General features: G+C 31.8%; 1 protein-coding gene across 2 annotated transcripts; it reads right to left on the reverse strand.

Annotated features, from left to right (window-relative positions):
- Nucleotides 1–3,817: 3,817 nt before the first annotated feature.
- Nucleotides 3,818–9,099, reverse strand: LOC132945447 (uncharacterized). 2 transcript variants are annotated; one of them, XM_061015192.1, is made up of 5 exons: nucleotides 8,975–9,099; nucleotides 5,985–6,073; nucleotides 5,795–5,913; nucleotides 5,554–5,725; nucleotides 3,818–4,091 (listed from the first exon to the last, which is right to left on the reverse strand). In XM_061015192.1, exons 2-5 carry the CDS (start codon nucleotides 6,058–6,060, stop codon nucleotides 3,979–3,981), a joined length of 480 nt encoding a protein of 159 aa, XP_060871175.1. In that variant the 5' UTR covers nucleotides 6,061–6,073; nucleotides 8,975–9,099; the 3' UTR covers nucleotides 3,818–3,978. The 2 variants fall into 2 exon arrangements, with proteins under 2 accessions (XP_060871175.1, XP_060871176.1); XM_061015193.1 differs by lacking the exon at nucleotides 8,975–9,099 and adding an exon at nucleotides 7,715–7,929.
- Between the last annotated feature and the right edge of the window lie 3,409 nt (nucleotides 9,100–12,508).

Raw genomic sequence — 12,508 nt, forward strand, 5'->3', positions numbered from 1 at the left:
GATTCGCGAATGCCGCTGCCCGAAAGCTTTCCGTCGGACCGCCGTCGCCGCCACGCGAGTCTCCGCGCCGAAGCGCGTGAACACCACGGTATATTATTGTACCATCATAAATATGATACAGCAACCGCCCTCTGCCGCCGAATTTGGAAAGGGGTGGTTATTCAACCGTCCTTCGAAATTGTTTATGTTTTTTCGGAATTGAAACGATAATGCGACCATTCGCCCAACGGCTAATATATTCGGCTTTAATATTACGTACCGTCCTTTGCCTATCCAATTAGTGCAAAGAGCGTATCATCGTTTCCTTCTCGTCGAACGTCCCGGTACAATACCGGGATTAACGCAAGGGGTTTCTTCGAGAGTGCCAGGTATCCCAGGCATTAGGGCTATAAATTCGTATATACTGCACCGATAGGTTTGATTTGAAATCAAATATATTAATTTCATGATTTAATCTAGATACTGCAGTCTGCAGACATGTATTATTGTGCCTAGTCCGACTGCGTGTTTTCACGCCATTCATACCGAACTGTATAATATTAATTATTATTTAAAGATATTATATTTTGACTGGAATGCATATAAAATATTATGTACTATATAGTATGCTTGCACCCCCGCCGATAACCTAATCTCATAATCAGAGTTTTAAAAATGTTCTAGTCTTTTATTATAATACCTAAAAATATGCCTGTATCTGAACTGTCTCTGATTACATTCATATAATAATATAATATATATAGTATAATAAATTGCTAATAATAAGTTAAGAGGACGCCATACCCGCATGCCTTGTCACCGTCTTACAAACACATGACATGGCAAATTGTGCGTTCTGAATAATTCATTCTGCCGTCTGAATGTACTATTTGCTATGTTATGCACTTATGCGTTAGTAATACGGAGACAACGTATGCGGATATTCCGTCCTCTTGTAAGGGGATTGCAAACAGACAATTATTTCAACCGAAATGTACCAATCTTTTGTCAATCATATACCGATGGCCCTGATAACGCGATAAGACTTCTGAAAACTGATTTGAATTTTTTAATATGCCTACTTGAAATCTATCAAGTCACTTTTTTCAAATGTTGTTCCTAAACTTGTTTAAATTTCGTTGAAATATTTAAAATTTACGAAAATTTAAATATTGATATTATTCGAAGATAAAATAAAATATCTTAAAATGTGGCCTGATCGATCTCAAGTAATCATATTAACGAATTCAAATCAGTTTTCAGAAGTCTTTTCGCGTTATCAGGTCCGTCGATAGGATTGACATAAAGTACATACAAATTAGCATAAATTGTTAACCGTTCACGCGCGAAACGCCTTGATGATGACTTTTACGTACGCGTGCGATAGCGCTCCGCTATTTTTTTTTCACACAGTCACACACACACTCTAATGATCACTTACTACGCACACATTTACAAGACCCGCATGCATACAATTTGGAAATTGCCTATTTTAAACTCCTTAAAATCTGTCCGTTTGCAATCCCCTAATTGATAATATTTTAATAAACTTATAATTTTATAATATTATGTATCGAATCTTTATGCCAGGTTGCATATTATTATAAATGTATTAATTAAATGGTTCACTAAAATGTAATTGTCCAATCATGTGCCACTAAATCATGTTTAAGGGACCATTTCACTATTGATACCTAATTTAATTTTTGTTAAATGATTGTTCTTGCAGCTTGGCATTAATATGTAATTAAAATTGTCTATCCACAACCTCTTAAGAACTCGCATGAAGTGGTGTGTTCATCTAACTAAAGCACAACTTGACACATTCTACGTTCAGAAAACCAGAATAATCTGTTTTACTTTGTTGTATTTAATATTAGAGCTATTTAAATTTCAAAATAATTATTATTATTTAGGCCCACATAATCTTTTTTTTAATATTTCTGAAAACAAGTCTTGAGAATTTTAGATAATGTAAATTATATTCTTAAATTCTTTAATTCTTTTTTTTTTATTCTTTAATTGCTTACAACTTAAAATGTCGAAAAAATCTTCTGAAGGGTTTCTATATAATCTTTTTACTTTCAAAATTGATAAAAGTTCAAGTTTCTCTAATATTAAAATTTAAAAACAACAGATTAATATGTGGTTCAGGTGACTTTAACAGGTAAACTTTGTCTATCTGAAAACATCACTAAACGCCTTAAATTTTACATATTTCTTTAATTTTAGTTATAGTTAAAAATATTAGATATTTTAGAGCCATTCGTGAGAACTAACAATATTTATTATTATTTTGTAATATTAGATAACGCTTAAAATAATAAAATATAATTTGTTACGACCTTGGTTGTAGCGACAATTATTTTAGTACCTTTGTTTAAATAATTTATAACTGTGTATAATATAATATAATATTACATAATTATTTTGCTGTAGTGTTATTTTGTAATTATTTTACTTTCTTATTTTTTTATTAATGGTAAATAATTATTATTAAACTAGATAAACACAAAAAAAAGGTTTCTAGTAATTAAAAATGTTTTTAAGTAAGAAGGGTTGTAATATGAGAGTTTTTAATTGTTCCACTATAAGTGGCTGGTGTTCTGGGGCCAGTGGATCTTTAATTCTCACAACATTGTACTGTATATTTAAAATTATATTTATTTTTATGATTTTGACCCTTTTAAGATATTTATAGAAATTTGAAGATATATAATATGCACGATATTTATTTGCATTTGAAGTTCGAAATATTACTTGAATGTAGAAAGTAGAAACCATCCTCAGATTTGAAGATTGAATCATTATGGCATAATTTCTGCTCCAAAACAGCGAAAAGATACAAAATTAAAACACACGTCATCCGTAAAGGTACATATACGCATTCATCGCTTTGTATACAATTACATAGGTATAATAGGTTATGGAACTCTAATAAAAATACACAATTTTCCAGTTGTAAAAAAATATAAAGCTGATTTATTATAGGTACCAAACTACCAAATGATGGTTAAAAGTATTGAATTTCTGTTAAAAGTTCCAAAAGGAATATCTCCTACAGTAAGTATTAAAAAATTATTATTGTGTTGGTCAAAAAAATAGTGTTATATTTATATTATATTATATATTGATATACTTATGATATATTATCAATGAACATGAGTTTTGTTCAGTAACCCTGGCACTTTATGTGAACTATAATGAGTTTTATTAGTTATTTTCCTTTTAAACAAGAAATAATAAAATACATTGTAAAGGTATTTATAGGTGTAAACTACATTTTTTTTATACTAAAAATGATAATAAACTATAAATACAAGTTAAAATCTTCAGTAGTTGCTTAGAAAAAAGTGTTTAATAATATTATTTATAAGTAATATTATGGTCTAAGACTCTAAGGATTCAGGATACATATTATACATTCATATAGCATCTAAAATTATTGAGAACACATTTTAATGTTCATCAACATTTAGGTATCTGATAGCTTGTTAACATATTGTATTACTATATGATACGATCTTTGTATTAAACTTTTAAATAGTTTTAATATTAGGTTAACACGTTGGCTGCCACATGTCCGCTGGGGATCCAAATGATTTTATTTATTGTGAAGCCAGTTGGGTGGCCGGCGACCTAAACCGAATTATGTTTCAATGGGCTGCTTGGGTCGCCGGCTACCAAATTCTACATTATTTTAAATGGACTTTATTTTAATATGGCTTGGAGATAGAAAAATATAGTTTTTACCGTGGCGTAGACAACAAAAAGTGGATTGTTTTGAAAAAAAAAGATTAAAGTATTCAAACTTATGAAAGATTTATTATTAGGTACTTCAAAATATGTAAAAAAGTTACTTTTATATTATTATATGTATCATTAAACATTAAATTAATTATTGTTACTATGTATTATATAATATGTAATTTATCATTGTTGATGGTGTTGCAAACATTGGAGGTACACAAAATGTTGTCAATTTTTTTTAAATTTAATTCATGGATTTTGGATTCTTTCATCTGCAGAGTCCGTGTTGCTTTTGAAGTCCACGAATAACTGGTCCATCGCTACTTTGCTTAATACAGGATAACCAAAGTGTCCGTTCGGACCTATTTTTAAAATAAAAAGAGAAAACATCATTAAATCTTTTTAGACAACTTAGTTAGGTATGTATATATTAAGATTTAAACACTTTAAAAACACCACATTCTACACACATGTTATAACGTTATAATATTATTTGTGTGTAAACATTTCTTTTAAAACCAAACCCGTGCAGTTTTGAGGGTAAAGGGTCTTCGCAGTTCCTCTAGGGCAGGGATGGAAAACAATTATAATTTATGAGTGCACGCGAAAAATATTTATATTTATATTATATATTAAAATTATTTTCATTTTTAGTAATAAATAAAATTACAATGTATATATTATTAATATCTACATAGAAAATTGAAGAATTGTTATTGACCGACAAATAGTAGTATGCTCATAATATATTAATATGTACCTTAGTTTTGATGTACCTCTTTTCCTAATTTAACGACACAATCAAAAAAAAAGATGGTAAATTTTGGGACGTAGCGTCAAAATAATATGCCACCCATGCTCTAGGGCAGCCATACTCAACCTTTTTTTTATTTGGGCCACATAAAATATTTTAAAATATTACGCGGGCCGCAAGTTGAAATGAATAAAACTGAAATTAAAAAAAAAACTAAAAATAAATTTATTTATTGTGTATATTGTATAACATTTGAAAATTTATTATAAAAAAAATGTAATTAAATATTTATTCTTAATAAACTTAATAAAATTCACACTAATTAAATATTTTTATTTAATTAGTATGAATTTTGAAATTGAGATAGTTTTTTCACTATTTTGGACATATCTGGTTTGTAGTTGCTGCATGCTACTCTTAACAAGTCGTCAAGATCAGTAAGCCGATTTCTGTACACATTCTTTGCATACCTATTTCATTTTTGAATATGAAGTTTCACATAGATATGTTGATGTGAACATTGTCATCAAAAAGTGGGCACATTTTTGTAGGGTTCTGTATTTTCCTGGCACTAAATTCCAAAATTTAGTTTAGCGATAAGATAAAATACATCAAAATCGTTATAAATAGAAAAAATACCAAAAACATAATCATCCTTATCTATTGTTAAATTTTATATTTATAATAATATTAGTTTTGAAACTTATATTTTTTTATCAATTCAACGAGTTCTGTTCGGGCCACATATAAATCGTTGGAGGGCCGCAGGTTGAGTATCGCTGCTCTAGGGACTTGGTTAATTCCTTTTTATAAGTATATTATATTAAAAATAATAATTTGTGATGGAAATACTAAACATGCAGTAAATATTATAAAAGTTATATAATATAGCAATAGAATAAAACTTATAAGTACCGACACTTGCATGATAGTCTTTGTGGCCACTGAACAATTTTATTTTTTATACTTTTAACCACTGCTATGACAAAACATTTGACCCTTATAGAGGTTTTATCTAAATCACTAGTAAAATAAACTTAAATTATTTATAAATATCACAACTTCCTTACTTGGTTTTTTATCTTTGAGTTCAACTATATCGCAAAATTCTTTAAGTTCCTTGCCACTCAGCACAGCTTTGATTGGTGTATCGCAGTTTCTACACTTAATAATCTCGCCTTCGGGGTCATCCTCGTTCATCCATTCAATGAAACATAGTTCACAGCATGAATTCCTTGCGCTCTTATAAAATACATTCAAATACACATTATTATTATTTTGTAACATAGAATAACAAAATATAAAAATCACCATGACTAGAAATTGGCTACATAACAAGCATTTAGTTCTTTCCGCAAATAGTAGAACGGCATGATTATCAATTGCATCCAAGATCAAATTTTTCAACCTCGATAAACCCCGCTTGAATACTAATAAAAATTAATATAACAATTAATCAAAATTGAAAGCACAAAAATAATTAATAATTGATAATAGGTACATTTCTCAACTTTCTTGTAGGTTTTCCTTTTCATTCTTCTAGAATCTCTGGACGATGTTCCTTGATGGGGAGACATGTTTATCTTTATTCTAAAAAAAAAAAACAATAAATTAAAAAATGAATAATATACAGTTGTCCCAAAAGTCACCTATAATCTTTATTAGTATCTCCATAGAAAACCAATATATTTAAATTCGGTTTGTTTTTGAAGTATCAAGTAAGAAAATGTTAATAGAATAGCATAATTTTCAATTTTTTTAGGCCATTCAGTTTTTAAAATTTTCAATATAGCCGTTTTGTTGTATTATTTAAAATAGTTCAAAAAAAAAATATTAAAATTTAATAAAAATCTGGCCGATTTAGTTAGAGCTAATTATTATTTTGAATTTCTAAGAATAATAGCTATAGCTAGATAAAATATTTAATTTCTGATTAAAGCATGGGAATCGTATTTTGCTAATGCCGTATGTATAGTCAATTTATGTGTCACATGAGATAATGTCACGTTAAACCAGGGCTGGATTAGTATGTACTATGCATGGGTCCATCGAGATTTTCACTTCTAAGCGGTCCATTTACATATTCACTGGCCCAAAATTACGTCCAACATGTTTATGCGTTTATAGGTGACTAATCATATTTTAAACGTGCATTTATTTTCATTTTTCACCAATACTCACATGCACAGCTCAAAGTTTAAGCGGTCTACCAAGATTTTTTCGGTATCTCGCCTCACCAATCCAGCCCTGTATTAAACTATGTCACATAAACTACACGTGAACATAGCCACGTAAGTAACATAACTAGAGATCAACATGCCGGAAAAATTAGTACGAGTATCGTTTTCTATGATAATATGACGATAAAACGTAGGTATATTTTCGGGTCGGTGGTCCTGCAGTATATCAAATCAGAAGCGGCGGGGATTAGCGTGATGGAGGTCATTGTTTTGTCAGTCCCAAAACATGATAAACTGGTATAGTCATGGATATGGGAGGTGGTCGTGTGGGATTAGAACGGTCGTTGGAAAATAATAATTTCATCCAATATAAATCCATATTTTTTTTTTTTGTGGTATCGAGAGCCAGAGGGGGAACCGCGTTAGCATTACTTCCCCTAGCGTTACTTCCCCTGAAAGTAGGTACCTACTAAAACCGTTAACGTATACAAATTAATGGATATGAAAAAAAAGCAATAACATGTATATATACATTATCATAGTCTACGCTGCGAGGTTGGATTAAACCGGTTGAATATGCGTGTTTGATAATGGCTGCCGCACGCCAGCAACCTGTTCGTCACACACGTCGCTGTGTCCGCGAGAAACCCGAAACGCCAATAACAATGAACCAACGTTAAAGGAAGTGCGCAGCGTTGTTAAAAAAAAAAATTAGTGGCGCTATAGTTAATCGTCCCGGGACTCGGTTTGTCCTTGAGTGCTGTAGAAAATAAGACTTACTCACCAGTACAAGTAAAAAATAGATATTTATATATTATTATTATTATGTGTTTATTTCGAATAATAATGGGCCCCACTGAGCATGTTAACGGACAAAACTTCGAGAAGCGCATGTTCTGATAAGTAATTCAGTGGCAGCGGTAAGGTTGTCGTACGCGAGTCGAGATGCCTTGCTTGGGTCGTGGGTGTTCGTGTGTGGGTGAGGGAGGGGGTGCGCCCTTGGCTGCCGCGTAATACAAGACATATTTATTAGTATAAAAAAAATATATACCTATATGTATAGATGCACCGTGTCTAGAAATCCAATGGACAAGATTGTACGTCGAAATATGGCCGCCACTGCTACGAATTTATATCTATACTCCGCGCCACAGTGCGCGTACCCAAATGATCAGTCACTCCGCCGTTGCGATGCCAAATTTCCACCGCCGCGCTACGTTAACGCATAGTACGGCACCATACGGCTAGACGTATGCGATATCGACTGTGGAGTCGGAGAGGGGGACGCTCGAGAAAAAACGAGTTTCGGTCAGCCGCCGTATGAGTTCTCTCGTGGCACGGAGTATAGAGAGTATTTTAACTATAAACGACGCATCAGTTTTAGGAGATATGGTTCACGTTACGAATTTACGATAAGAAATTGCAGTGGCCCGTGTGGCGGTGCTGAGGTAATCGTTCGGCAGTAGGTCTCCGGGGGGAGGGGGGGTCATATACGTTTAAGAGACCTCGTTACTGCCATAACTAACTTTTATTTTTTTCAAAACAATAAGTTTAAGTTTTCGTAAAATTCGTTAACAGGTAAACGACTGATTTCGTAATGAGTAAGCGAGTCGTCGATTTTCAGGTAAAAAATTTTAAATGTGCGCAAACGAGTTGCAGCGATACGGGTATGGTTATCGATGTCACACGACAATATTAGACTGGCTGTCAGAAAATGGCCACCGCCTTGACGTACAAAATATATTCTACAGAATGAACGGACGACACATTATTGTTAACGCATAGTGCTAGGGAAAGTGCGAATTGTGATAAAAAAATCTAGTGGCGGCGCTAAAAGTCGTCCCGAAAGTCGTCCCGGGATTTCCGGTGTGGAGGTGTGATTGCATATAATAATATATACAATTATTTTATACGCGTATAATAGCCAATAGGTAGGTATCAGATGGAGGCCAACAATTTTTTTAAAATTATTAATCGTGATAAATTATGACGTCGTTACGACAATAGATATTTACATGAGTTTTTTTTTTTTATTCTCGTCCTATCCTCAAAGTGTAACATATTATTTGCATGGGTAAACTTCGCCACCGTGAAAAACCGGCAGAGTGCTCAAAATGGCCGCCATCGAACGCGCGCGCGCGTACGACGATTGGCGGATGGGGAAAACATCTAAACGAAATCGAAACGTATCGTAATGCGTGGACTACGGGTTTGCGCAATTAGTGGGGATGAATGCATTATATTATATACAATAATTAACAACAAGCTGGTAAATACTAAATATATATAACATAAACCTATATATACTCACTACGATGGAAGTATGGACGCCGGCCGTGGTTTGTCTGCTAGAACTGGTGGTTATAGCTGGAGGGCCTGCTGCTTCCGCTAACTACAGACAACTGATCGAGACAAATGTAAACGCCAAATGATTACCCTGAGCGAGTAACTGCATCGTGTTCAATAAACTGACCCTGGTAGACGCGGAGAGTGGTTACGGAAAGGTGGTAGACATGTTCAGTGTTCACCCCTACCTCTATCGCCTGTATAGTTTATATGTTGTCGACTATTATCACGACTCTTTGTAGCATCCGAATATTCTTCAAACCATATCAATTTTTGATCGAAAAAACTTGACAAAAATTAAAGTAGGTACTTAGTGTTTCGATTAAAAAAGTTAAAGATTTGTAATTTCGAAATAAATTTTAATTTGTATGGGTTAGAACATTATAATAATAATATATTCAAAACGTTTAATATATTTAGCATAATTGGAAAAATTGATTAAACTTAAAATATTTATTAGCGTCAAGAATTTGCTTGAAATTGAAAAAGTGCTCCTACCGACGCAATAAGTAATCTTGATAATGTATTCAAACATCTTAGCGTTTTTTTTTAAATCAAATCTTTGAAAGTATAATTAATTATGCTTAAATTTTTGTCGGGCGTATAGCTATTTCACGTCCGTAAATTGGTTTTGAATATTTTGATCTCATGATTAAATTTAATGTCCACCGACGTGCGTAATTATAATATGTATGATGCGGATGGTGTTTGTGGAGTATACACACACTAATGATAATTTACTAGACAGACAAATATGAGCAGTCACCGCAGGGACGAAATAATTGCCTAACAACATCTCCTTAAAAATGACAAGTTTATGGGGGCATTAAAGTCGACGTGTATATGTTTATCACCGTGATGGTTACGCGTTGTTTATCCTGTAGATGTGGGTAATGGTAGGTCACGACCATCGTTCGTGGCAACTTCCCTCGAATCATTATATACTAATATTTAATAATTGTTCGAGTTTAAAAGATTTATCAGGGCTTGCATTTGAAAAAAAATTCCGTTTTATGTTATTTACAATTAAAACGTTACACAATTTTTGCGTTTATCGTTATTTAAAATTATAAAGTTATTCAACTTTTGCGTTTATCGTTATTCAGAATTAAAACGTTATCCAAGTTTTGCGTTTATTGTTATACAGAATTAAAACGATATACGAGTTATGTGTTTATCGATATTTAGAACTAAAACGTTATTTAAGTTTTGCATTTATCGTTATTTAAAATAGTGTTTAAAATACCTATTAAATTTAAAAATAATAACTAATGCGGGTAGGTACTATAGGTAATGGCTCGGATACGGAATATAATAATTATAATCAATTCTTAAATTATTTGCATGAAATAGATGTTTCTACGAAACTAATAGATCTTTTAAATAAATAAATTTTAAAATTTTTCGTTATGCGTTATTTTTTGTTTAATTAGATATATTCTATAAATTACGTTTTGCGTTATTTTTTGTTTAATGATATTCTATAAATTACGTTTTGAATTATGTTTTGTTTAATGATATACATATAATATATTTTGTTAATCGTTATGTTTTGTTTTTCGGTATTTAATTATTTTTGATTATCACTTTCCGTTATAATAACGTTTACAAATTGCAATCGTTTTATGTCAAATATAACGTTATTATAACGTTTGCAAGCCCTGCCGTTGTTTGAATTTTAATTTTTACATCTTATTGTGTACGAGTTTTTGAATGAGAACAGTTTATTTTTTTGAGAGCCAGCGGTCATCGGTTTTGGTGCGCCAGATTATCGGAGAACGAAGAACTATGATGGGTCCGTGGTTGGGGTGAGCGGGAGTATTTCGACAACAAATCTGCAGCGGCCATTATTATTATTATTATTATTATTATTAATATTCAGCATTTCAGACACTGTAGCGACCGACCGAAAAATATAATCTACCTTTGAAGGCTCCAACAGATGTCGCACTCGCAATGGATATAACATTTTTATACAAAATAACTTCAGCCACTGCAACGATCGAAAAATGAAATAAACGTTCAACAGATGTCGCACTCGTAATATACCCAACATATTTTCATAAAATATAACAGTATAAGATAATATAATATACAATAAACAATTTTAAGTACCTATGTACCTACCGTGTTTAAGTAAAAAAAATGAATCAAGTATTATGTACCTACTTTTGTTAAAGATGTAGGTATAATAGTATACAGGGTAAATCACCAAGCATGCTCACCCCCATTTTTTTCCATTAATAATGAATTTATTCAAATTCTGATTTTTGGAATTTTTAAATATACTCAAAGTCCATATTTTAAAATTAACTCTGTACTAATAATACCGTATACGTATACGGTACGAGAGTCACAAAATTTCTAGTACTCTCATGTTTAAAAATGAACAATTATATATAAGGAGCTAGTTATAATGTGACTACAACTATTGAACGGGTAAGTGAATTCCATATTATAAACGAAAGTTCAACCTAACTGACTCATCGTAAACCTACATATTTATTGGATATGATTGTACCTTGATTTATAGGTATATTACCTGACATTTCTCGGGGATATATTAAAACAAGATGGGGAATCTACCTGCGGCGGATTTAATAATTAGTAACTTTTTTTCTTACACGAACCAATTAGGTACAAATAGAATTAAAGGTATATGAGGTTATGAACCTGTTATTAATAACAGGTAAGCAAACCCTAAAATGACAGGTTCAATCTAATTGGCTATTATCCAAATCTTAAATTTTCAAAATAGGTAGAGTATTTTTTAATTCTATAGGACGCACACATGCATTTTCTTTTTATTATATTTAATAGGTGTTACCCGGGAGTATTGGCCATTATTTTAATAATATTACGACCTGTCTGTACTTGGAAACATATAATATGTATGTGCAAAATGGTTAAAAACGGTGGATTTTCATGGTTCATTTAGGTATAGATAACCCGACTAATAATAATATCAGTCAACTACCTACAATAATCTATTATACCTATTTTCAAATTATTACTTATATAATATTACCTATAAATGATTACAAGTGCGTAACATAACAAATTTACGCTCAGGAGATCACGACGTTTACCTTCGATAATTTAAAAAATAGAGTGAATCGACCTATTATGAAACTTAATGGTAAGAACATTGTATGTGTTTGTATGTGAGTACTTTACGATAGTTCAATGTTTTAACAACTTTTGAGTATATAATATATTAAATGCTCTTAACTCACTTAAGAACTAAATTCTCGTAAAAAAAAATCACATACAAACACAGATAATGTTCTTACCATCAAGTTTCATAATAGATCGATTCACTCTAAGTTTTAAAACAATGAAGCTAAATGTACGCGATCTGCTGAGCGTTAATTTACTATGTTCCGCACTTGTAAGAAGGAGACAACAAAATATGCCGTCCTCTTGAGAAACGTAGTACGAGGGGGCGCGGCAATACCACACGACAGATGTACAAATAGTTGACATAGTGTAGAAATGA

The sequence above is a fragment of the Metopolophium dirhodum genome, chromosome 5 (assembly GCF_019925205.1).
Source record: "Metopolophium dirhodum isolate CAU chromosome 5, ASM1992520v1, whole genome shotgun sequence".
Classification (NCBI taxonomy): Eukaryota; Metazoa; Arthropoda; class Insecta; order Hemiptera; family Aphididae; genus Metopolophium; species Metopolophium dirhodum.

Excerpts from the sequence above, each read along its gene's own strand:
- LOC132945447 (XM_061015192.1), bottom strand. The coding sequence starts at position 6,060 with ATGTCTCCCCATCAAGGAACATCGTCCAGAGATTCTAGAAGAATGAAA. Across the intron at positions 5,914-5,984 it reads CTACAAGAAAGTTGAGAAAT|TATTCAAGCGGGGTTTATCG; the intron begins GTACCTATTATC and ends AATTTTTATTAG. Across the intron at positions 4,092-5,553 it reads ACTCAAAGATAAAAAACCAA|GTCCGAACGGACACTTTGGT; the intron begins GTAAGGAAGTTG and ends TTTTAAAAATAG.